The sequence below is a fragment of the Bos taurus genome, chromosome 23, assembly GCF_002263795.3.
Source record: "Bos taurus isolate L1 Dominette 01449 registration number 42190680 breed Hereford chromosome 23, ARS-UCD2.0, whole genome shotgun sequence".
In the NCBI taxonomy this organism is placed as follows: domain Eukaryota; kingdom Metazoa; phylum Chordata; class Mammalia; order Artiodactyla; family Bovidae; genus Bos; species Bos taurus.
This window is the reverse complement of record NC_037350.1, coordinates 43,748,872-43,775,815: the sequence shown is the minus strand read 5'-3', so window position 1 is coordinate 43,775,815 and position 26,944 is coordinate 43,748,872. Positions and strand designations below refer to the sequence as shown.

The 26,944-nt window shown below is 41.9% G+C and overlaps 1 protein-coding gene across 7 annotated transcripts in view; it reads left to right on the top strand.

The window, feature by feature from the left end:
- PHACTR1 (phosphatase and actin regulator 1) overlaps positions 1–26,944 on the top strand; it is a 528,680-nt gene that overhangs the window by 27,172 nt on the left and 474,564 nt on the right. For all 7 annotated transcript variants that reach the window (XM_059880401.1, XM_024983670.2, XM_024983671.2 and 4 more), the window contains exon 3: positions 7,809–7,955. In XM_059880401.1, the coding sequence (XP_059736384.1) occupies positions 7,809–7,955 (147 nt within the window). The remainder of the gene's footprint in view (positions 1–7,808; positions 7,956–26,944) is intronic.

Below are 26,944 nucleotides of genomic sequence, written 5' to 3'. Positions count from 1 at the left end.
TCCAGTGGTCATGTATGGATGTGAGAGTTGGACTGTGAAGAAGGCTGAGCGCCGAAGAATTGATGCTTTTGAACTGTGGTGTTGGAGAAGACTCTTGAGAGTCCCTTGGACTGCAAGGAGATCCAACCAGTCCATTTGAAGGAAATCAGCCCTGGGCTTTCTTTGGAAGGAATGATGCTAAAGCTGAAACTCCAGTATTTTGGCCACCTCACGCGAAGAGTTGACTCATTGGAAAAGACTCTAATGCTGGGAGGGATTGGGGGCAAGAGGAGAAGGGGACGACAGAGGATGAGATGGCTGGATGGCATCACTGACTCGATGGACGTGAGTCTGAGTGAACTCCGGGAGTTGGTGATGGACAGGGAGGCCTGGCGTGCTGCGATTCATGGGGTCGCAAAGAGTCGCACACGACTGAGTGACTGATATGATCTGATATCTTTTAAGTAGTTTTAGAACAATGCACAATTTTATATAAACCAAAATATTAGTCCTTCCAGGGGAGAAACCACTATGCAATGTTATGGTAGCTATTCAATAGTATTAAATAGTATTGTATTCATCTTTATCCAGACATCAGACCCAGGTACTGAAGCCCTAAAGGAAGAGTCAGAGCAAAGTCAATGTGAGACCCATGAGGCTACAGGGAACAGGGCTGGTCTGAATGCCCAGACATGGAACCATCTCTTTGGGAAGCCACCACCGTCAGAGAAGGCGATGGCACCCCACTCCAGTTCTCCTGCCTGGAAAATCCCATGGATGGATGAGCCTGGTGGGCTGCAGTCCATGGGGTCGCTAAGAGTCAGACATGACTGAGCGACTTCACTTTCCCTTTTCACTTTCATGCATTGGAGAAGGAAATGGCAACCCACTCCAGTGTTCTTGCCTGGAGAATCCCAGGGAAGGGGGAGCCTGGTGGGCTGCCATCTCTGGGGTCGCACAGAGTTGGACACGACTGAAGCGACTTAGCAGCAGCAGCAGCACCTTTGGGGTATGGCCACACAAGCTGTGCCCTTCACAATTCCATAATTCTACTTACATGGGCTGTGATGTGAATAGTGTACCCCTGCTCGAAGTTGCACAACACTGAATACCAAGGAGACAGAATGCTGGGAAGCAGTGGGAAAAACTAGGCACCCATACCCTCTCCTTTGTGGGCCCCACAAAATTAGCCACATAGAAATAGGAATAAATAGCAGAACTATGCAGAATGGACAGCTCCTTTAATTACAAGTTGAAGCGGAGAGCTCTAAGATGTGCCAATAACAGCTCCTCAGATTCTTGGTTATCTAGCAAAGCATACATATGTATAGAAAAGAAAAAATATCTCAGCAGCTACATACTAAATTTAGCTTCATTAAAAAGCACAAAAGCCTTTTTGGTACATTGGTGTTAAGCCTATTTAAAACCTATGCAAGTTACTGCTGCAATCTTATTGGCTTGATATTGTAGTTAATAACATTCATCTTCATTATTGGCATTTTGCATTTTCTACATAAATGATTTTCAGTACCATCACTCTACTTAGTGACATCACACTGATTTTAACTGGGTTTAATTGCGAGGTATAAAGGTTCTTATATATCTAACTTGTGTTAGATACACAAAATAGTGTAACATGTATACTTAATCTATGCAGCCCCGATTCTTTCATCTGTTTGACAATGCTATTCTAGAATAAATTTTTTAACAAAAATTCAAACACCTCTAGCATAAATGTAGAATCGATTACCCTTAAGATCATTACTGTATTCATCTGCAGCCTGTGGGAATGGCTGACATGATAACTTTTCAGAAAGATTAAAGTAATGATGGGAGGTCATCTCTAATCCTTGCAAACTTGCAAATAGAAATAAGGAAACATTTTTACTAGTACTTTTAAATTTTTATTAGAAATTATGTAAAACTTACAGAAAATTTGCAAAAATAAAATAGTACAAAGAATATTTATGTACTTTTATGCAGATTCACCTGTTGACCTCATTGGATTATCATTTGCTGTCCTATCTCTAAAGTCCCTAACCTATCTGTTTATTGACAGAAGGGTCAATTGCTCTATCCAGAGAGGAGTACAAAAGTATATATATTAGGAAGAATTGTTTTCCTTGTGATGGGAACTCAGACTTTACTTCTTTACAACTTTCATATATGAGCTCTAGCAATGTTAATTATATTTCTCATGTTGTCTATTACATCCCTAGTACTTTTTATCTTATGACTTGAAATGTGTCTTCTGACTACCTCCATTCAATAACCTCTCCCACTCCCACTGCTGGTAACCACAAATCTGATCTCTTTTTCTATGAGTTCATTTGTTTATTTGTGAAATATAATTAACCTACAACACTGTTAGAGAAGGAAATGGCAACCCACTCCAGTACTCTTGCCTGGAAAATCCCCTGGACAGGGGAGCCTGGTAGGCTACAGTCCAAGGGGTCGCAAAGAGTCGGACACGGCTGAGTGACTTCACTCTCACAACACCGTTAGTTCCTGGTGTATAGCATAGTGATTCCACATTGCTATACATTTCAAAATGGTTCCCACGGATAAGTCTGTTCACAGTATGTCACCATACAAAGGTATTACACAGTTACTGACTATAGTCCCCGCAATGCACATTTCTTACTCTGCCTCATTTATTTTGTGACTGGAGGTTTGTACCTCTTAATCTCCTCACCCACCTCTCTCACCCGCCATCCCTTTCCACAAGCCACGACCTCTCTGTTCTCAGCATCCACATCTCCACTTCCATTTTCTTAAGTTTGTTCATTTCTTCTGCTTTTTAGATTCCACGTGTAAGTGAGATCACACGGTCTCTATCTTTCTTCATCCCTGCCAGGGTCCGTCCACGTTGTCACAGATGGGAAGAGCTCATTCTTCTTCATGACTGGGTGGAATTCCACTAACTATACATATACCACATTTTCTCGGTCCATTCATCCACCGATGGGCACCCAGACTGTTCCCATATTCTTCACACTGTAAACAACGCTGCCGTGAACGTAGGGTTGGACATATCCCCTCAAATCCATGTTTTTGTCTTCTTCAGACAAGTGCCCGGGAGTGGAATTGCTGTGTTGTGCGCTGGTTCTATTTACGGTTTTCTGAGGAACCTTCACACTGTTCCATATCCTCTCCTAAAACTTGCTATTTGTTGTCTCCCCAGTAAAAACCACTCTGCCAGGCGTGAAGTGCTATCCCACTGTGATTTGGACTTGCATTGCCATAATGATTGCTAATACTAAGCATCTTTCCATGGGCCTACTGGCCATTTGTATGACTTTGGAAAAATACCTGTTTACATCTTCTGCTTATTTTTTAATTGAGTTGATTATTTTTTATGTTGAGATATATGAGCTTTTTGTATATTTGGGACCATTATCAGACATATTATTTGCAAATGTCTTTTCCCATTCAGTAGCCTGCCTTTCGTTTTGTTGATAGTTTCCCTCACAGTACAAAAGCTTCTTGGTTCGGTGCCATCCCATTTGTTTATTTCTGTTTTCATTCCCTTGCCTGAGGAGACATATCCAAAAAAATATTGCTGAGACTGATGTCAAAGGCCATACCTCCTATGTTTTATTCTGGGAGTTTTATGGTTTCAGGTCTTAGATTTAAGCCTTTAATCCATCTTGGGTTTATTATTATAGATAATATGAGAAAGTAGTCCAGTTTGATTCTTTTGCAGGTGCTCTCAAGTTTTCCCAGCAGCACTGCTTAAAGGGGCTGGCTTTCCCTCATTGTATACTCTTGCCTCTTTTGTCATAGATTAATTGACTGTGTAAGTGTGGGTCCATTTCTGGGGCTCTATTCTGTTCCATCGACCTGTGTGTCTGTTTTTGCGCCAGACGACCCTTGCACTTCTATGGCTGAGGTGACAGTGAATGCCCAGTGGTGCTCACTGCAGTAGTGGCCGGACTGGGGGCAACACCCACCACCCCCAGTGCACACCCCAGGGCTCTTCCCCTGACGTTAGTCAGTCAGATATTTTATGACAAGAGTCATGTTTGTGAAAGGATTCACAGAGAACGAAAACTGTGGAAACACTGGAATGAGCCCTCATAGAGGAGTGAATCCTTCATACAGGATAAGAGAGAGATACATGAGCTGGGATTGACTTTGTAAGGGACTTGTTAAAAGGATTTCTTCCCTCAAAAGACGGGAGGAAATAAAAGAGGCAAAGTGAAAAAAGATAATGGGAAAACATAGACGAGACAAAGAAGACAGCAAACTTTGGAAGCCAAACAATGGAAGAAAATAGTCAGAAATGAAAATGTCATAAAATAATTGAAGAACATGTGCATGCAGATGGATGTAGCATTTTAATGTCCCTTTTGTAAAAAGTATATCTATCTAGAATTATTTTAATAATACTGGTCCACATGATAGAGATAATATAAAAGAACATTTAAACTCTTGTGAAGAAAAGTAAACTTAAGATAGTAGCAATATTACATTCCTAATCCTCTGAAACATGAATAAGAAGCAGAAATTCAAAGATGTATTTCTTGATGTCAAGAACCATTATTAAGTAATATCTAAGAAACAGAGAAAGCTAAGACTAGAAAAGACTAGAAAGCTGAAGATGACTTGATTGTTTTTTGATAATGGCAATGCTGATGAATGAAAAGTCGAGAGCATGGGGAATCCCAAACTTTTTGAATAATCAAACAGCTCTGCATTAGGGATTTTCCTGGTGCTCCAGTGGTTAAGATTCAGGGCTTCTACTGCAGGGGGCACAAGTTCTATCCCTGGTTAAGGAAGTAAGGCCCCTCTCATGCCATGTGGCGCAGGCAGAATAATAATAATAATAATAATAGCACTGCATTCATTCAAAGAGAGGTATGGGTTGAGAAGATCCCCTGGAGTAGAAAATGGCAGCCCACTCCAGTATTCTTGCCTGGAGAATGCCATGGGCTGAGGAGCCTGGCGGGCTACAGTCCATAGGGTCACAACAAATCGGACACAACTGAAGCAACTCTGCATGCAGGCATAGTTATACAGTGTGTAGTTCACACAGTGTGTTTCCTTACTTTTGCACTTCCTCAAGAGCTTGAACCTAAATGTTGTGATCATGATATTGGTTTGCAGCCTGATTAGTCATCTAAAAGCATTAACCTTCATTGTTCATTTCATGAGCCAAACACCCCTGTTGTGCCTCCTGGGATGGGAGGCATCCATTTTTAGTCTATGTTTAACAGAGACAAATGGGACATAATAAGGAGACAAATATCATAGAAAAATGAATTTAAAATGTGGATAGTCAACCAAAATATATATTATATATACACTTAGCAAATCAATATACTGGTTAAAGTACAGGATTTGAAACCAGGTAGAAATGGATTTTGTCCCCATTTCAGCTACTCATCGACCCATTAGTTGTACAACTCTCCTTTACTCTTTGCTTCCCTCTTCTCTCCTTTTGGGCATCTACTCTGTACTGGATTCATGCCAAAGACTAGTGGGCCAGTCATCTCACACTCCTGAGGGAGAAATGGAAAGCTCATTGGGAAGAAATTTGTGGTATACAACACAAGGAAAGGTGCAGATGAAGAAACGAGTCAGACTTGTGGGGACAACTCTGAACAGACTGGAGGGAAACCATGGGAGACGAGTTAGGAAAGACAGATGGGAATCAGGTTGTAAAGGGCCCTGAAAGCCAGGATAAGTAATTTAAAAGTAAATGCTGGAAGTTGGCTAACTATGAGAAATTCAGTGATTAGGAAGGTAGTCTAGTACAGGGAGGCCAAAGGAAAGGATTATTTCAAGAAGGATACATTACTCGGGAAAGAAATGGGGAAGGCTATTGGTGACCTTTAAAGTAACGGTGACTGAGTGGTGGGAATAAAAAGTAGAGGTAGGGATACAAGGAGGGGATTAGGAGTGAAAAATGGAGACTCTGGGGCCAAGAGTTCCATGGGAAGGTTAAATAGACGGGGAGAGAAACCGTATGGTGGAGACTGAAGAAGCATCAAGGAGACAGCAGATGAAGAGTTACTACCTATGTGTGAAGTAAGAGACCAATGTGAAGAGACTGAAGAGTCTAGGGTGGGCGCAAGGATACAGGATAAGAGTTAGAACTGACAGCTGAAGTGGAGAGGGAAGTTTTGCAGCGCTGAAGCGGCACTTCATCCTCTGAGACTGAAGGGCATGACTTGACACTGAGATTTCCTTTGTAGCAGGAAGGGAATGAAGGTAACATTTATCTGTGTACTCCAGGTGGGCTCCTGTTAGAAAGAAATGTGGCAACATCTGGCCACAAAAGACCAGGTGACTGAAGCTGCCAGAAGACAAACATCAAAGAGTTGAGCCCGTCAATAGGTTCAGTAGGAGCATCAAAACCATTCTGACGCACACTCCAGAAACCTTTCTAGCTGTTCCTACTATATAACATGGGAAGGTTGCAGTGCAGACATTCAAAGAAATATGAGGTGCCCTTGATCTTCAGCCTGTCCTTCAAAAACAACGATACAGAGTTACAGAGACTACAGGCCCAATCCAAAGACCACTGTGCATGCTGTAAATCACCAAATCAAAACTTGAAGGTGAAAATGAATGGGTACTTCCATAGAGATGAACATATCCCCAAAATCAGTAGTGCTAAGAGAGCTGCTGGGGGACTTCACTGGCAAGCCAGTGGTTAAGACTTTGCCTACCAAGTACAGGGTGCAGATTTGATCCCTGGTGGGAGAGCTAAGATCCCAAATTCCCGGCAGTCAAAAAGCCAAAACATAAAACAGAAGCAATATTATAACAAATTCAATAAAGACTTTAAAAATGGTCCACATTAAAAAAAAAAAGAAAAGCCACTCAATTCTTGGTGAATATACCTAGTCTTCCCTGGTGGCTCAGATGGTAAAGAATTCAACTGCAGTGTGGGTGACCTGGGTTGGATCCCTGGGTTGGGAAGATCCCCAGGAGGAGGGCATGGCAACCCACGCCAGTATTCTTGCCTGGAGAATCCCATTGACAGAGGAGTCTGGCAGGCTGCAGTCCATGGGGTCGCAAAGAGTTGGACACCACTGAGCACCTAAGCACATACTAGTCTACATTCAAAATAGCAAATCTAGAAACTTTACAGGCAACCTGCCTCTAAAGTTGTACATGCTTCTACATCTGGTTCCATCTCTATCTGAGCTCCAGAGTTGGGGAAAAGGGGCACAGGGGTACTCCAGCCTGTTCTCTTCCCTGACCAACTGGGACTAGGCTTGCACCCCAGGACTAATAATGGCATGCAAGGGAAGCTGAAGCTGGGCTGTCTGGTTGGGCATCCTTGGACCAGACGATCCTGGGGGTTAAGGAGACCCTCGTGTGCACTTGAGAAGCATGGGTAAGTGCATTTGGCGGGAGAGGACACAGTGCTGACTGGGCATCTTTGGAGTCCTCCCTTTCGCATCCGCCTCTCTGGGCCAAGAGCTGCAACCCGGGGCTGCAGGCAGGAGGCGGGGTGGCCGTCCGTCTGCAGCACCAACCCGCTGGCCCTGGGGCTGGGAGAGGAGCTGGGGGTGAGGGGGGGCGGGCTGGGGGCGAGCGCCAGCCAGGGAGAGCATGATCTCTGCTCCAGTCCACAAATCCTTAACGGGTTTTCTTTCTCTCCCTTCACCCTTTTCTCTCTTTTGCTCTCTTTCTTTCTCTCTCCTTTTCTTTTTTCTTTTTTCCCTCTCTTCCCCCCCTCCCTCCCCGTCCCCTTCCCTCCCTCTCCCATCCCCCTCTCCCCTCCCCCCTTCCCTGTGTGCGAGCCTCTTCCTTCCCCCCCTCCCCTTTTCCGCCTCTCTCCCTCTCTCTCTCCATCTCCTTCTCCCTCTCAGCTCGCCGGGCGACCCTGCTCCTGCCTCCCACCTTAATGGCGGCATCTTCGGAGGACGATATAGACCGGCGGCCCATCAGAAGAGTCCGCTCCAAGAGCGACACGCCGTACCTCGCCGAGGCCAGGATCTCCTTTAACCTGGGGGCAGGTGAGGACGGAGCGCGTGCCCCGCTCTCTCCCCCACCCCGCTTCCTGCCCTCCTCCCCGGCTGGCTCAGCCCCCAGCCCCTCCTTTGGTACCCCACCCCGCCCCACTTCCTACCCAGCTGGTCCCCGGCGCGCACTCGCTCTCTTTGTGTGCCGGGTGAGGAGGGTGTGTGTGTGTGTGTGTGTGTGTGTGTGTGTGTTTTGCGGAGGTGGGGGAGGGTAGCGCGTGGATCCCTGCATCCGCCGGGGAATCACACGCCGGGCTTCCCCCTTCCTTGAAGAGAGGAGAGTGCTGTCACCGATAACAATGATCGTAGGCGTAGCCTGGAGCGCGGGGTCAGCCTGCCCGAGCGCCGCCGGCTGTGGGCGGAGGGGGCTGGCAAGGCTCCGCCGGTGTGGTTTGCTGGTGGGGCTGCTACCGCGGGTGGAACTTGTTGGTGCCATTCAGACTCTGGTGATTCTGCTGGGTTGATACCACTGCTGCGGCTTTGGAGTGAGGAGAGAGGAGGGGGTGGGGTTTAACAGCTGGGAACCGGACCCAGCAGTTGGCAAGCAACCATCGTGATGATAGTAATAAGATGGTCTGTGGGATACACGTGGGGTGATGGGAAGCTGTCAGTGGGACTGGTACCCAAGGTGGCCCAGATGGGATTAAGTGAAAAGGGCAACTGAGGTGGAGGAGGGAGGGAAAGAAGCATGGGGAGGAGAAGAGAGGCGGATACAGGAAGGATGGGAAGGAAAAGGAAGGGAGGAAGGAGGAAAGAAGGAAGAAAGGAGCCACAGAAAGGACTGAGGGATTCAAGGAGTCAAACTGTGTCCGCTGAGACCTGTCAGGGTTGCCTGAAAGGACACATCAGTGTCCGCTGTCTCCACTGATGCTGCTGTTGCTCCAGATTCAGGGGCAGACCGCCCTTGCCCCCTCCTATCCTAGTACAGGGTCCCTGTCACCTGGGAGGAAGTTGTTCACCACTAACTTTTCTAAAAGACTGCTAAGTCCCCCTGCCTCCCGCCCCCCAAGTTTGTGTCTCTTCCTTTCTAGAATTCCTTACTATTATAGCAACTCCAATGCAAAAAGAGTGGGCATTTTCCTGAAAATCCTCCTTCAAAATAAGTTTAAGAAGAAAAGGATATCTTTTTCTTTAGGAAACTAAACCCTTGAAAATGGAACTGAATCAAGCAAAATATATGTGTGTATGTGCATGCTGGAGCAAAGAGAAAATTCAAATAATGACTATTTTACTCACTACTGAGAAGTCTGAATGAAGGAGAAAGCTCTACATAGAGAAATGAGATGTATTTGCTAAAGAACCATATCCTATGACTGGTGGGATGGTAACTGAGTGTGCCAAAGTAGCCAACTTCTTTGGAGTGTAACTTTTCCTATTTTGGTGATTTGGGGTTTGTTTTTTTTTTTAACCCTTTGTTTTCTTGTCACTTCTGGAATGTTTGCCTATGGATTTGTGACTGGGGGAAAGAAGACTTCATTGGAGGAAGCTTTGATAGTTTTTGTGACATACAGTAGTAGCCTGTGGTCTCCATTGGAACTATTAATCCTTCACTTGTATGTTCTAGATTCAGAATATGACTGTGAGAGTTCTTGGAAAGGACTGAGAAGAGTTCCTTTTAGGATCAAGGTTGTTTCCAACCCAGCGATATTAAGGATCACTCCTTCTTTTTTTTTTTTTTTTACCAAACTCCGGTATATTCCCTGAACATCTTTGGCTTAGCAGAGAAGGAAAGGGGCTAAGGAGACACTTAATAAAGGTTGTTCACCTACTACTGGTGCTTTTACAACAAAACAAAGCTTGAAAAAAGAGTTTCAAGTTTCTGTTAGTGCTGGCTTAGGCTGAACCATTCTGCCACCAGATTCAAGCCAGTGACTTGCAGTCTTTTATTCTGGTTAAATTGCTCTGGAAGCCAATGAAAAGATTGGACTTTTCAGAGAGGACTCGTCTCCTTTTCATCTGGAAATAAACAGGCCAAACAAGCTCCCAGTCCCTTCCAAATGTCCTTTAGAAAATACCCTTAAAAGCACAGTGTCAAGAAAGACAACAGTAAGAAAGAAATGTGGTGGGAAGGATGTTTGTCAATGAGGGAGGGCGGTTGCTGAGGGCTGTGTTCTTTGGTTGGGGAGCTGTCCTCTTGGTGGTGCTGAAGCTGAGGGCTGTGTGACAGACACCTGACAATGAGCTGGACAGCTGAGGGGGGTGGAGGGTGGCGGTGCTCAGTCCTTTGGTGATGGAATCCCAGGGAAAGTGCTCACTGACGGGCCTCCAAAAACTTTTCTATCCCTGCCCACCTACGTGCAACGCCTGTTTACTACGCCTCTCGCCTACTGCTCCACTGCTCAGATCGGGAGGTTTTGCTCTAATTTTGTGGCGGCTGCTCACTCCCAGGGCTTTGTTTTCCAGCTGGTTTGAGGTTGCTTTCCTGACACAATAAGATCTACTCACAGATGCTCCTTTCCCCCTCCCTTAAAAGTAATTGTAACCCCTGGCTTAAAAAGCAAACAGCCTTGTTTATCTCCTTGAGCAGCAAGTTGTAATTAAACTATTAGGGTCGTTATCAGCACTGCTGAACAGAAGAGCCTGCACACTTTGGATAAATTACATAATCTGGGCATAGAGAGAATTTTGTCTCTTAACAACAATTTATAAACGATTAGGCGAGGACGCTTTCATCCGCCCTTCCTTCCTGCTCCTCTCCTACCCCTAGTCACTTACTCTTTATTCTTTCCAGAGAAATTCTTCATTGGTTTAAACTATTTGTCTTTAGGATTCGCCTTCTTACACCTACTCATTTTATATAAGTCCACATTTAATATTTGAGAGGCTTAGTAATCACTCAAGGAAATAAATATACACATATTCATTTTACTTGGATATCATGAAATCATTTGGGGACCAAATCCCTTAAAACTAATGTGTACACTTGCCAGATTAAGTAGACTGGGGCATTTTAAATACTGATTAAATTCTTAAGCATTCCTTCAACTACACCTTGTCCCTGATGGTACTTAATAATATCATTTCAGAAATAACTTCACAGCATGAGTGAAAGATATAATCCCTCACCTACAGTCCCAAGTCAGTCAAAGAATAGCACCAAAATGTGGGTCTTTCAGTACTTTATGAAGATGCTAATTTCAAGATTCAGCCTAAATTGAGAGTGTAGAGAACAAAAATTTTTCTGAACCATGACTTTATTTTTCTAAAACAGCCCCTTTTGTAGGTTTTAACTTCTATTTAGCATTTAGTATATTACACAGACCTTGATAGATGCTTGTTTGCTGAAGATAGTATGTTAGAGAGAATTAAGCCAATGTATTTGCTGAAAGTAACCCAGACACATTAGACCTCATTTAAAACCCTGGAAGAAGTTTTTTCCTGAGAAATTAAAATGTGTTAAAAGGACATCGTGTAACAGAAGAGTATGTTCACACTATTAGTAGCAAGTATTTCTAATTGTGTTCTCACTCAGCAATGAACATTACTGACTTTTAGCTTCTAAGAACTTGCTCTGCCTTGTGAGGTCATTGATTCACTGCAATGAAATGAATGCAATGTAGAGCTGCAGCTCATCTGACAGATATTTTTCTTTGGGCCAGTTTATTCTATTGTATTTATTTATCTCTGTATTAGCAATGTATAAAAGAATGTTTGATACATAGAAGATACTGAAATGGAAAGGTTCTCCATAGTTACACACCAAAATGAATGAAAATATTATGATAAAAGATTTAACCACATCTAAAACTTCTATAAAGGATGTCAAAAGAAGGAAAGCTAGTCATCCTGATGGTTTAGGATTGTTTAAAACACAAACCAGTATTCTGCACTGTTTAGGAAAATAAGTACTTCTCTAATCATAAGTACGTTTAACCTCTGTTGACATTGCAGAATTGCTTTGTATGTATGGAGGAGATTTTAAATTAATCGCACGGGCAACCTCAGAATGCTTATCCTCTTTGGAAGGCTGAGATCTGTTCTAGTTTCTGATGTTAGGAACTAAAGCCAGGGACAGTCATTTTTGACTTCCATTGATCTCCTCCACTATTTCAGGCCCAGAAGAAAACTGTAATCAAACTTAGCTTTTTCTGACTACCAGCAGGAGGGGATGGGTCAGTATGTTACAGTTTAAGCTGAGATCCCTTTCCTACCTTTCTTGAGGAGGAAGAACCTTTATCCTTTAGCTGAAGTATAAATGTCTTTGATATTGAGAAGTGGCATCCCAGAATGTGCTATTATCCTTTAGCCATGAGGACTGTCTCTAGGCAAAATTGTGAATATTGCCATGCTGAACCAAGATTATTTCACCAGTGTAAAGGTCTTGGTAGACATCCCCTTCAAGCTTTCCCTGAAGAATGACAATGTATGTATCCCTCACATTATTTCTCTTACTGATTCCAAACTGAAAGCAGATCATATGGGCCTGACTTTTATTTGGTAGGCCCAAAATCTCCTTTAAAGTATTGCTTTTAGCATTCATTAGGGGCTTCCCTGGTGGGTCAGATGGTAAAGAATCCACCTGCAATGAAGGAGACTGGGGTTTAATCCCTGGATCAGGGAGATCCCCTGGAGAAGGTAATGGCTACCCACTCCAGTATTCTTGCCTGGAGAATCCCATGGACAGAGGAGCCCGGTCTGCAGTCCATGCAGTTGCAAAGAGTCGGACATAACTGAGTGACTAACATTTCACTTCACAGCCAGAATCCAAGTGGCTAACCAGATAACTGACCAGTGGCCTCGATTGTGGGGCTTTCTGAGTGTCTGCCCTCTTTCTGCGTCATTGGGAAAACTAGCTAACCTGGTAATCTCACTATGTCATGCATTAAGGTGGTACTAATGAAGACCACTCCAGGTAACATAAATAAAATATACAAAGCACAGAAAAGTGAGTAATTAATGCCAAGAGGAAATGGGAAACTCTTTGCCGTAAATATTTAGCTTGGCTGCTTACCAAATGATTGTTTCAACAGCAATTCATACATTTATGAGATAACTCATATACAGAATATGAGTTGCATGGTTAAATTGTCTTAGGATCTTTTGATCTGGGCATTGTTAAAAAAATTAATATGTTTTATTATTTTAATATGTAAAAATTGTTAAAAAAAATAATAGCATTTTTTACTATTTGCTATTAGCACTGAATTCTAAGTTTCTTGTTTGGTTTATCTGTATATGCCTATTTATTTAAATTTCATGGAAGGTGATGGAGTTGTGTTTTATATGAAAAATTAGAATCAAGAGTCAGAAGAACTTGATTCTACTGCCTCTCTTCCTCTAAAACTGTAGGCAAGTCATTTAACCTTTCTGAGTTTGACTCACTCAACTCTAAATCTAGACTAAACTAGACTTAAAGCTAGACTCCTTGGACTGCAAGGAGATCAAACCAGCCAATCTTAAAGGAAATCAGTCCTAAATATTCATTGGAAGGACTGATACTGAAGCTAAAATTCCAATACTTTGGCCACCTGATGCAAAGAACTGATCATTGGAAAAGCCCCTGATGCTGGGAAAGATTGAAAGCAGGAGGAGAAGGGGATAACAGAGGATGAGGTGGTTGGATGGCATCACCGACTGAATGGACATGAGTTTAAGCTCCTGGAGTTGGTGATGGACAGGGAAGCCTGGTGTGCTACAGTCCATGAGGTTGCAAAGAGTTGGACATGACTGAGCGACTGAACTGAACTGAACTTAAATCTCAGAAGTCCCATCCTATCTTAAAAAATTGTGTGTACTAACTAGTACTTCTGTCTGTACTAATGAATACATACTATGACACTGATTTTATGCATAGTCTTATTTATGGTATGAAACATACGGGGGTGGTGGTTTAGTCACTAAGTCATGTCTGACTCTTTGTAACCCCATGGACTGTAGCCCACCAGACTCCTCTGTCCATGGTATTTTCCCAGCAGGAATACTGAAGCAGGTTGCTATTTCCTTCTCTAGGGTATAAAACATATAGAAGAGCCCAATTTTCAATATGAATTAAAACATTTGATCAAAGCTAAGTTATTAAAATAAGTTTAACTAAAATAATAGTATATATTATAAAGATTTAAAATAACTTTTTGGTAATAACTAAGAATTGCCAGAAGGCATATTTACATGCACCATATTAATAAAATATTTTTAATTTGAATATTCAGGGATTAGAATCCTTAACAGAATTGGTGCTCTATAAGTATTTGTTGTATGATTGAATATAGAATTCGAGAAATCTTAACAATAAATGGACAGTCAGAAAACTAAATATTAACCCAGTTCCCAGTTGGCATTTTAAGTCTTGTAGCCTGTTGTTTTGTAATTAAAATGAAATAAGTATACCTATAAGATCTATATTTTCCCTTTATCCTTTTAAATTACCAGGGAAGGGAAATATATATGCAGACTAGCTAAATGGCAGGATTCAGTCAAGGCGAAATGTACCCTTTTGGAATTCCTAACTTCTCAGCATTGTTATAAAACTTGACCATGAACTGTGAAGAACTTTGTTTTGTTTTTTTTCACAGGCATGTAAGCTGACAGGGGCAGATAAACTATTGGTCAGAATATGTGCACAGACAGATTTTATGCATACCTTTTCATACTGATTAAAGATATTTTAAAGTTACTTATAAAATTATTCTTTAATATATGCAACTTTAATTCATCATCATTATTTATTGTACAAGTAAAACAACTAAAATTCAAGTAGAGAGAGATGATAAGTTATAGAGCTATTTTTCCTCTTTGACTTAATAAGACAAAAAAGGAGACATACATTATAGCCAGTGGAAGAGGGCCTGAAGGAACAAATAATAGATATCAGTTTTTCCTCATTGCATGATACAAGAAATATTCTAGAATTTTTATATTTTGTTTCATAACTCTCCCCATCCACTTTAGTCAGTGATGAAGTGAATATGATTGGTGGGGGGTTGGGGCCATTTTGACATTTTAATTGCTTTAATTTATAAGTCTTTTATATAATGAAGGATGGTTAAAATAAAAGACAAAATCAGTTTTATGGCCTTTTGAATGATGATGGATTCATTCACATGATTTTCTATTCAAGTTATCAGAGGGCACCAGGAATAATCTCATGCTCGTGGTTATTTAACATTTATGATGGCAAGTCTTGTGTAAAAGCCTGTAGGTTTCCTATTGATCTTTTCACATTTGTGTACCTTCTACTTACAACACAGTAACACATCTTTGAATAGTAAATACCTGGGCTGTAATTGTAGACATGAGGCTTCAGTATATAGTTGACCTTTTGTATCCATGGTTCTGCATCTGATGAATTCAACCAACCACAGATGTGGAGAGGCAGGTTCAATCCCTGGGTTGATAAGATCCTCTGGAATAGAAAATGGCAACACACCCCAGTATTCTTGCCTGAAAAATCCTATGGACAGAGGAGCCTGGTGGGCTACAGTCCATGGGGTCACAAAAGAGTTGGTCAGTACTGAGCAACTGAGCACACACTTGGAGACATAGAGAGCTCATTATTTCTGAATGTTTATCAATCAGAGGACAACAAGTTGGTTTAAGATGCCATCATGGCTTAATTAAAAATATAAAAGAAACTTTACTATGTTTGAATTTATCCCTTATTCCATCTGGGCCCTGTTTTAGGGGTGGGGGATTGGGGGGGAGGATGGAGGAAGGTGAGATGAAATAATAATATATAGTATTCATTCATTTGACAAATATTAATTTAGAAGTTAAGACAATATTTTAGACCCTTGGGATACATTATTGATTAAAACAGAAACTTCTTATCCTCATGAATTTTCATTTCTCAAAGTGAGTTATGGACAATAAATAGTACAATAGGTAAGTACATTGTATAGTATTTCATAGGTTAACTGATAAGGCAAAAATAAATACAGCAGAATAAGAGTGTTAGGCACATGGGAGCAAAGAAAGGGCTGGATTGCAGGATAAGCAACATTGAGAAGAGGAAATGCGAACAAAGTTCTCCGAAGAAGAGGAACATGAGCAGTGTGAATATGGGGTAGAAGGCAAGGCAGAGAGAGCGGAGGGAAAGCCAGTGCTAAAGCCCTAAATCAAGTGCGTTTAGGACCTGGCAAGGGGCCCAGTGTGGCTGCAGAGGAGTGAATCAAGCGGTCGGAGGGAACGAATGGGGACCAGATTACAGAGGGTCCTGTGGGCCACTGCCCTCTCTTGCTGAAATGTGGTACAAGGCAGGGATTTGAGCACAAGAGTAACATGATCTGAAATAGATTTTAGAAGGTTCCCTGGGGCTGCTGTGTTAAGGATAGGCTGCAGTGGGGCAAGGAGGACACAGGGAGTTGGTTGGGAAGCCCTGCGGCAATCCAGAGATGGTGCTGTCTCAGCAGCATGGAACAGCAGAAGCAGTGAGAAATAGTCAGATTCTGTATGTATTTGAAGGTACAGCCAATAGGCTTCCGTGGTGGATTGAATGTGGGCTGTGAGAAGAGAGGAGCAAAGAGTACCTCAAGGTTTGGCTTGAGCAACCAGAAGGATAGAAGGACCATTTAGGGGCATGGTTGTGGTGGGTGGCGGGTGGGTGGGCGGTGATCGAGAATTCAGAGACAGACTTGGCAAGTGTGAGGTGTCAACCAGACATCCAAGTGGAGGGATCCAATAAGCAGTTATACAAGCCTAAGGTTCAAATAAGGTCTAGTCCAGAAATAAATAATTGAGCTGTCAACATACATAGAGCCCTTGCAGAGGACTTTGTCAGCATTTTCTCACTTATCTTTTTATAATAACCCTATGAGATTGGCATGATTGTTGCTCTTCTTATTTTATCCATGTGGGGACTAAGTCACAAAGAGCTTAAATAACTTAGCAAAGGTAATGAAGCGAATAAGGGGAATAGAGGAAGAACTGGAATTCAGATCATGTTTTATATGGCATCAAAATCTATATTTTTAATAGCCATGATTTATTACAAGAGAGCAAGCTTATGTTATCAGCTTTGCTTTGAGGTTCCATTGAAAGCTGAACATGGCTGAGGGAAAGAAAGAAGTGGAACTAGGCATGCATCCTAGCTCAGTATTTTAAAAAATGTTTGGCTGGGATTCACTATAAAAAGTGTACTTCATATAGCCTCACATACGTATCAAAAATTGGAACACAATGGTCCTTAAAGAAAGAAAGTGAAAGTCACTCAGTCGTGTCCTACTCTTTGTGACCCCATGGACTGTAGCCTGCCAAGCTCCTCTGTCCATGGAATTCTCCAGGCCAGAATACGGGAGTGGGTAGCTGTTCCCTTTTCTAAGGGGATCTTCCCAATCCAGGGATTGATCCCAGATCTCCTGCATTGCAGGTGGATTCTTTACTGTCTGAGCCACCAGGGAAGCTCCAAAATGTTCCTCAAAGTACCTTATAAGTCCCATATGTACTCTGATGGATGTTTTCTGTTTCATCCCTTCCCATGCCTTTTTATTCTAACTTATTATTGTTATGAAAATTCTCCTTTTATGCCATCTAAATGATTGTATAATATAACCTTCAGTTTTAAAAAATTCCTTAATTGATCGTTTTCTAGGAGTGATCTCTGAACTCAGAAAAAGCTTTTGCAAGGAAATCCCTCTTTAGTACTTCCACTATCCCGTAAGAGTATGGGCAATTCATTCTCTTACCTGGAGGTATGTCAAGGGAAACAAGAAAACTCCCAAGGTCAGTACCAACTTAGCTCTTGGACACTGCAGACACAGCTCAGACTCAAGATGCATTTAGAGGCCCTTGAAAATGCTTTAATTTCTTTTAAACTCAGAAGAAAAAGTAAGTTTAATCTAGGCTGTTGTACATATGTCTTTATTCCCAGATAGCTCAGATGGTAAAGTGTCTGCCTGCAATGCCGAAGACCCGGGTTCGATCCCTGGGTCAGGAAAATCCCCTGGAGAAGGAAATGGCAACCCACTCCAGTACTCTTGCCTGGAAAATTCCATGGACGGAGGAGCCTGGTAGGCTACAGTCTGTAGGGTGGCAAAGAGTCAGACACGACTAAGACACTTCACTTTCCCTTTCTTTATACCAATACATATAAATATGTTGTAACATTTATTAAAATATAGTTTAAAAAATTTTTGTGGTTAAAGGAGCCTACAAAGACAAACATGCTTTTGTTACTCAGTCACTCAGTTGTGTCCAGCTCTTTGTGACCGTATGGACTACAGCACACCAGGCTTCCCTGTTCTTCACCTTCTCCTGGAGTTTCTCAAACTCATGTCTAGGAACTACCAAAGTCACAATGGAGCTCTACATAGGTAGAGAGAGAAGCAGTGAGAAAAAAAATATTTAGTAGTGGCTCTGGGGCTATATGGAGAAGGCAATGGCACCCCTCTCCAGTACTCTTGCCTGGAAAATCCCATGGACAGAGGAGCCTGGTAGGCTGCAGTCCATGGGGTTGCTAGGAGTTGGACACGACTGAGCGACTTCACTTTCACTTTTCACTTTCTTGCATTGGAGAAGGAAATGGCAACCCATTCCACTGTTCTTGCCTGGAGAATCCCAGGGACGGGGAGCTTGGTGGGCTGCCGTCTCTGGGGTCGCACAGAGTCGGACACGACTGAAGTGACTTAGCAGCAGCAGCAGCAGCTGGGGCTATATTCTGGAACTAGAATTTTGGGATTCACATCCCTACTTATCACTTACTAGTTGTGTGGCCTTGAGCAAGACATTTAACCTCACCCTGCCTCAATTTTCTCACCTGTGAAATGGGACTAACAATGTTGACCACATGGGAGGTTTGTTTTAAAGAGTATTTAACTTATTAAACGTGGAAGAACAGAATAATTCCTGCCACATAGTGATTATTCACTGCACAAAGTGAAGAATGAGCTCCTTTATTCCATATGTTTCTCTGTTCTGCCTTACCTGTGTTCTAGTCTTCTAAAATACTACCAAAAAAAAAACCAAAGATGCCTCTCTAGGTACCACATTGTACAAGACCAGATGCCCCTTTAGGTACTACATCTTAGAAGACCAGATGAGCTACAGATTCAGAAAGTCTCACATAAGGAACAAATTTTCCTAACTAAATTTTAGTCCATTCATTCCTTCTTGGTTACACTACAGAATTAATGGGACTTGCCCCAGATGAGAAAAAATGTCACCCTCAAACTCTGAAAGTTAAGGAAATTTCATTAAAAATTGTCTGTCCTCTGAGTAGAGTTGAATGGATCATCTTTGAAATGTATTTTACAAATGACCACATGGAAATGGTCACCTAGGAAAAACCTACTGGACTTTCCAAGAATCCTCTGAACTTGGAGGAGATGTTGTGAGGGAAAGAGAAAAAAGAAGATCAGAGAAAGATATACATGGGGGGGAAAGGAGTGAGACAGAGAGGGAGAGAAAGAAAACAAAACTACTCATTTTGAAAAAGCCACCCATGTAGGTCAGTGGAGTACACCAAAAATCATAGAATCTTGACTTTTGAGAGTCAGAGGAAAACCTTCTCATCTGAGTAATCAACACAAGGGTGTTGTGATGGGTTTGAAGATTTGCTTGTTTCAGTATCTGGTCTGCTCCTTATGAGCTGAATCGTCAGGACCTGTAAGACAGGGGTAACACTGTCTAATTTTCACTGTTACTTTGAGGACCAAATGTGAGAATGCCTTGCCAGTAGCTCTATGCTATAAAAAGGCAAGGAGCAGATGAAGTCTGGGTGAATGGGACAGTTTAAATGTCTAGCTCTAGCGCAGGAATAGAAATGCGAGAAATAGACTAATTCTAATCTAAAATGTTGCCTCTGTCATGGCCAAATATTCAACTACTACAGCCTCATGGTCTAGAGGAACTGAATACAGCATCTACCTGTTTATAGACGGAGGCTATTATGTTCATGCCTCCACTGTCAATCTCATTATTGTATGAAATGTGGTCCCCCTAGGATATTATTATCCATTCATAAGAAACAAAGTGCTTGAATTTTTACAAGCGTTTGTGAATTGCAAGAGTTTTTCATTTCTTAGGGTTCGGTTCAGTTCAGTAGTTCAGTCATGTCGGACTCTTTGTGACCCCCATGAACTGCAGCACACCAGGCTTCCCTGTCCATCACCAACCCCCAGAGTTTACTTGAACTCATGTCCATTGAGTCCATGATGCCATCCAACCATTTCATCCTCTGTCATCCCCTTCTCCCACCTTCAATCTTTCCCAGCATCAGGGTCTTGGAGGAGGTTGCCATTAACCCATACCATAGAGCTGCCAGAACTTACACAGGACTGGGAAACAGACTCTTGGAGGGCACAACAGAACCTTGTGTACCAGGACCCAGGAGAAAGGAACCATGACCCCACAGGAAACTGTCCCGGACTTGCCTGTAGGTGTCTGGGAGTCTCCAGTGAAGCCATGGGTCGGTGGTGGCCTGCTGCAGGGTTGTGGGCACGGACTGTAGCAGATGGGATCTTTTGAGGGAGGTCACCATTATCTTCATTACCTCAACCATAGTTTGGCCCCAGGTAAATACCAGGAAATGGCAACCCACTCCAGTATTCTTGCCTGGAAAATTCCATGGATGGAGGAGCCTGGTTGGCTACTGTCCATGGGGTTGCAAAGAGTCAGACAGGACTGAGTGACTTCACTTCACTTCAAATAGCAGGGAGGGAACACAGCTCCACCCATCAACAGAAAATTGGATTAAAGATTTACTGAGCATGGCCCTGCCCATCAGAACAAGACCCTGTATCCCCCTCAGTCAGTCTGTCCCATCAGGAAGCTTTCAAAAGCCTCTTATCCTTTTCCATCAGAGGGCAAACAGACTGAAAACCACAATCACAGAAAACAGCCTTGTCTAATTCAATGAAACTATGAGCCATGCCGTGTAGGGCCACCCAAGTCGGATGTGTCATGGTGAAGAGTTCAGACAAAATGTGGTCCACTGGAGAAGGGAATGGCAAACCACTTCAGTATTTCTGCCTTGAGAACCCCATGAACAGTATGAAAAGGCAAAAAGATAGGACACTGAAAGATGAAATCCCCAGATTGGTAGGTGCCCAATATGCTACTGGAGATCAGTAGAGAAATAACTCCAGAAAGAATGAAGAGACAGAGCCAAAGCAAAAACAACACCCAGTGGATGTGACTGGTGATAGAAGCAAGGTCCGATGCTGTAAAGAGCAATATTGCATAGGAACCTGGAATGTTAGGCCCATGAATCAAGGCAAATTGGAAGTGATCAAACAGGAGATGGCAAGAGTGAACGTCGACATTCTAGGAATCAGTGAACTAAAATGGACTGGAATGGGTGAATTTAACTCAGATGACCATTATACCTACTACTGTGGGCAAGAATCCCTTAGAAGAAATGGACTAGCCATCATAGTCAACAGAAGAGTCCAAAATGCAGTACGTCTTAGTGTAGTTCAAGGCTAACTTCAACTTCCTACTTGACCACAGTCCTCGAGAAGGTACTTATCATATTCAAGCTACAAGTAACTGTACTGCACACTAGCTGTACTAGCCAATGCCAGGCGGAGTATTCAGCAGACTCAGCCTTCAGTAGTTGTTCAGTTGCTAAGTCATGTCTGACTCTTTGTGACCCCGTGGTCTGTAGCCCACCAGTCTTCTCTGTTCATGGGATTTTCCAGGCCAGAATAATGGAGTGGATTGCCATTCCTTCCTCCAAGGGATCTCCCTGACCCAGGGATCGAACTCGTATCTTCTGCGTGACAGGGAGGTTCTTTACCATTCTGCAAGCCCCAGCCTTCAGCCTTCAACTCTCAAATAGCTCTTCTTTCACAATCTCCTCTCCCCTCTTCTTCACGTTCTCACTCTTCTCCCAACTAAATGTCCTACTTGTGTGTTTTGGCCTTAAAAAACAGAACCAGAGGTTTCAAGGAAGAACCCTCATCTCAGAGAGAGAGGGTTAAATGTCCCCAGCGTATCTGTGGAAGTCTAGGGCAATTCATTACCTCCCACTCCAACCATACAATTAGAGTTTGCACAGCTGTGGAGCCAGCTGCCCTGTGTTCACTACAGACCTCACATCACACTGCTTTCCAGCAACATCCTTGCTATATCTGGTCATGACGCTGATGGTAATCAGCTAAGAAGCAAATTTTCAATAGGAAAAGTGACTTCTACCAGCAGTTTTGGCATACGGCTCAGAGCTGCCCTACATATAAGGAAACTTCTCAAGTTGTTCTGGAAACAATTTCTGCGAGTTTAGTTTGTTCGATGGAAACAGAACAGGCAGAAACAAAATTAGGAGTGACAAGGCTTTTTTTATTTGTTTTTGTCTTCAACTTTTGCAGCTTGGGGGCTCTGTCTAAGCTATGGATTTTATTCATATAGAAGCAAAGTTTTTCAGCTCATATCTGGGTCTGGGGCTATGATGGGTAATGCAGAGCACACCAAAGTTTGGTTAATCATAGATTTCCCTTTATATGTAATTTATGATACCATGTGACTTTGATGAGTGTATTTTACTGTATTTTGACATGAAAGATATTTAGCTAATAGATTTAAGCAAATTAAATGCTTGATATATTATTACAATTCTGTAAAACTTCCCAGTGACTAAATCTTTTCTTCAAGTTGCAAAATAGTTTTCTTTTATCTGTTCATGTAAGTAGTTCTTTCTAAATATGCAGGAATAAATCACGAGTGTGGATTCTGATGTTTTTAACCAAAATGGTCCTTATTACCCCGTGTGCCACTCAGTTCTCACCACAAAACCCTCCCTATTTTATGAGGCAAACATGAGACAGCATGGTCAACCGTCACTGTAAGTAACGCTTGGTTTGTTTAGTTAATTCAAAAATTCTTCTTTGTTTTTCAGTTTATTCATATGCTTGAATCTATAGTTCAGATCATATTCCTTTTGGGTATCTTAAGCACACTTACATTTTTCAAAATAGAAAAGATACTCTTATTTTTCTCGTCCCCAGGTCTGAGTCAAACCATGTCACCGCTTGTCTTGTGAATGGCAAAACCACATAAACAAGTGTGTGTTAAGTCTCAGACCAACTAGAACCATCCATAAAAATAATACCAGGTCAAGCCAAAGTAAGCTCAAATCAGCCTTAAACTCACTTCATTGGCCTCTCGGTTACAGCTCATATAATATGATCTGTATGAACAATTTCTGCTGTAAAGTTACCTCGTAAAGAAATATATCATCTACAGAGTCCTTTCATAAACCCAGTTACAGGAACAATTCAGCAGAGTTATAGCTGCTAGGATCTGCATTCCCTCTCCTCCTTGATTCTGCTTATTAAAGACACTGAAGTGGAAATATTGAAGTGGAAAGAAACAATGACTGAATTTAGCCAACACAGGAAAGGCTGGTATAATCACTCAACCAGGCACACTGTTAGTTCTCTCTCAGTGCCGTGTCGTCAACTTCATTTATCAGAGGTGATTTGTCTAAAGAGAAACTGTAAGCAGGCACTTTGTACACAAATATGAATACATTTTCAATGTATCACTGACTTATTTGAAAAATTGTGCATGATTCATTCAAAAGTATTAGTTGGCTATTTCATTTAAATTCAACCGTCGTGGTACTTTGATAGCTAAGATATTTGGTGGCAAGGCCCAGAGAGTGGAAAAAAGAATACAATGCATAAAAATATATCATTAATTAATAATAGATACAAATATATTGTTGGGGGAAAAAAGTCCAATTGTGAAAGATGTGATTCCTTTTAGCTTCACGTGTGCGGGCTCAGTCGCTCAGTCGTGTCCAACTCTTTGAGGCCCTATGGACTGCAGCCTACCAGACTTCTCTGTCCATGGGATTCTCCAGGCAGGAATACTGGAGTTACCCTGAATACTGGGTTGCCATTTCCTTCTCCGCAGTATCTTCCTGACCTAGGGATAAAACCCTTGTCTCCTGCAGCACCTGCATTGGCAGGCGTATTCTTTACCACTGAGCCACCTGGGAAGCCCTTTAACTTTATACCAAGACTCAAACCAGTAAGGATTCATATTAACTTTATTATCTCAGACAAGTTTAAGTGGTGATACTGGTTTTGAGAAGAAATCACTTATAATAAAGGCTAGAAAGGGATCAAGTAGAGAAACAGATGTAATGTTCAAATGAAAAGTTTCCTGCAGCCACGATGCATCATTCAAAACTGGGGAAAAATGAGAAGCATGTTATGGTTGCTATTGAAAAGTGAAAGTGTTAGTTGCTCCACTGTGTCTGAATCTCTGCGAACCCATGGACTGTAGCCCACCAGACTCCTCTGTCCCCGGGATTTGAATCAAATATGTAGTACATTTACTGCAATTGGGCAAAAACACTAAGCACTGTTGTATATTAAAGGTGGTGTAATTCTCTTTCCAGTTGCTGGTTCTTAGTGGACTTTGTTCTCTGTCAATCTCTAGAAACCTCAACTCCGGTCCATAACAGCAGTGAATCTTGAGTGCATGCTAGTGTCTTTTTAAAATTATAATTCCTTTCATCTCTCGTGCTTGCTCTTTCGTGCAAAAAGAAAAACGATTGTGTTATTTATATGAGTTCATAAAAACATACATTTTTTTTTCCCATGAAGCCCCAGTTTCCATAAATCTGTTGCTGGGGTTCATTATCTTCTTCCCCAGAGAAAAACAGTTTCAAGACTGTAGGTTCACATAATTTCACCCATTACATTCCTTGCTCAGCCATTACATTCCTCACTCTGTCTAGTGTTAAAATGTGTCCCTGGGATGAAGGTCTAGAGGTCATATAGTTAGGAGCAGATGAGGAAATATGGTGGCAAGGAAAAGGCAGAGCTCTGATCTTCCCAGGGATAAATCTCCCTGAGGACCTACAGATTTGTAACACATCATCAAACGTGGAAGGAGAAAAACGTCTGAGAAGTATTGGCTCCTGTGGGAAAATCTCTGGTCAGATCAGAGGTCATGACCCTTCTGACAGCTCTGGAAACATTGTGTGTAGAGGAATAACCATGGACTTGTGTCAGGCAGACCTGGGTATGAATTCGGACTCTGTTGGGCAATTTTAGGGCAAATTTATTATGTTTATGAACTTCAGCCCTTTGCAACCCCATGGACTGCAGCCTTCCAGGCTCTCCTGTCCATGGACTTCCCAGGCAAGAATGCTGGAGTGGTTTGCCATTTCCACCTATACAACAGGAATACTGATTTCTCAGAATGACTGAGAAATTATGTGAAAACTACATGAAAGGGGATATAAAGCAAAGTGCCTGGCACAGTAGGTACTCAGTAAACACCTTTCAAACATTTCAAACAAGAAACACTCTCAGTTTAATTAACATAAAATCTCTATGTTGTATCACAGTGATAGATATTTTATTAGATTTACAAAGCCCCCTTCTCAAACCTGGACAAAATTTTAGAAGAAGACGGGATGGCTTGTTATGGTTTATTATAACTTGTTTCGTTAAATAGCAATATGACAAACATTCAACACAGGCTCAATATAGATTGAACAGTTTCATCAACAGCTCTGTCCATCTGTAGGAACATTGACATCCACCAGCCTCCAAGCTTCCTAAGAGGAGGAACTGTGTCTCCCTTATTTGCACCTGAATGCTTGCTGTTTAGCATTGGACTCAGTTTAGATATTGTTTGTTTTAATTAATATATCTTGAAGTTGGGAAAATTATGTCCCAGAGAACTCTGTGGTCCCCAGAGAGAGAAAAAAAGACAGAGAAAGGGAAATTCATTGAAATCTAGACATTTAAAACTAGTAGCTTAGTTACAGCTCATATAGGGTCATAAGAGCCAACTGGGGGACACCCTTCTCAACTCTGTGTTCAGTGACATCATATCTATAATTTGAAATCAACCCTGGAGGGAGTATTGGAAATCAGCAAGCATTACTACAAATTACTAAGGACATTAATTAAGAAAAAGTTCTCTCTAAGGAACTTTCTTGAGAGAGCCGGTTGTTAAACATTTACACCAATGCTAAACAAGCACACCACTGTTCAGTTCACAGAGTTGAGCCTAATATTTGATTGGCATACTTTAAGTACCATCTAGGTATAATATATAAGTGGTTGAGGCATGTTTTATTAAATGCTAAAAATATCAAAGGAAAAGTATCAGGCTGGTTTTGCTTGCTCAGTTTAATCTGGCAACTTAACATTCAAATATTTATTTACTTCAGGGGCTCTAGGAACATGTTGATAGGTGAAATTACTATATTATTGCTTCTCTGTTATTTTAATATAGAAAAATCGATATGGCTAAGATGAGAGCTACAGATATGTCTGCTGAAAATATGCTTTCATCTTTAAAATAGATATATTTATGATACAGTTTAACAGTTTTTCAAAGAACATATTTTATCACTTTGTCATTTGGACACTTACGAAGAAGAAAGTGGATTTCTTTTTGCAGTCCACTTAATAGTAAGATCAAGTGGTCAGCAATGCAGCATTTTCACAGTTACTATAATACATTAGATTGGGAATCTAATCTCAATTAAATTAGTGGTGAATCAGTTATAATGTCCTCATACTAGCCTTGCCAACTGGAAAGGTGCATCTTGAAGCAAGAGGCAGCAGCTATTTAGAATTCTCCCAGCCTTACTGTCCTTAGCACAATTTCTAAACTCCAACAAAAAAAATTTTTTTAAGTCATCACATGCAGGCTTTCCAAAGAGACACTTTTAAAATTGTATTTTGGTTTCTGCAGCTCACATGTATTTTCAAGCAGTGGAGAGAAAGCTTTTTTATTGTTTTTGTAATAGTTGTTAATGGATAGTAAATGCAGCTGTAAATGAAATGAACCTCCCAGAGGAGCACCTGTCTTGTGGTAGGGACTTGAGAAACCCATTTACACTCTTCTTTTTACAGTGTGATTCAATGACAGTCATAAAGGAATATGCATACATACACTTAGAAACCAAAGCAGAACCTTGGAATCTGTGCATCAGGGCAGTATATGGTAATGCTGCTGTTGCTGCTAAGTCGCTTCAGTCGTGCCCGACTCTGTGCGACCCCATAGATGCAGCCCACCAGGCTCCCCCGTCCCTGGGATTCTCCAGGCAAGAACACTGGAGTGGGTTGCCATTTCCT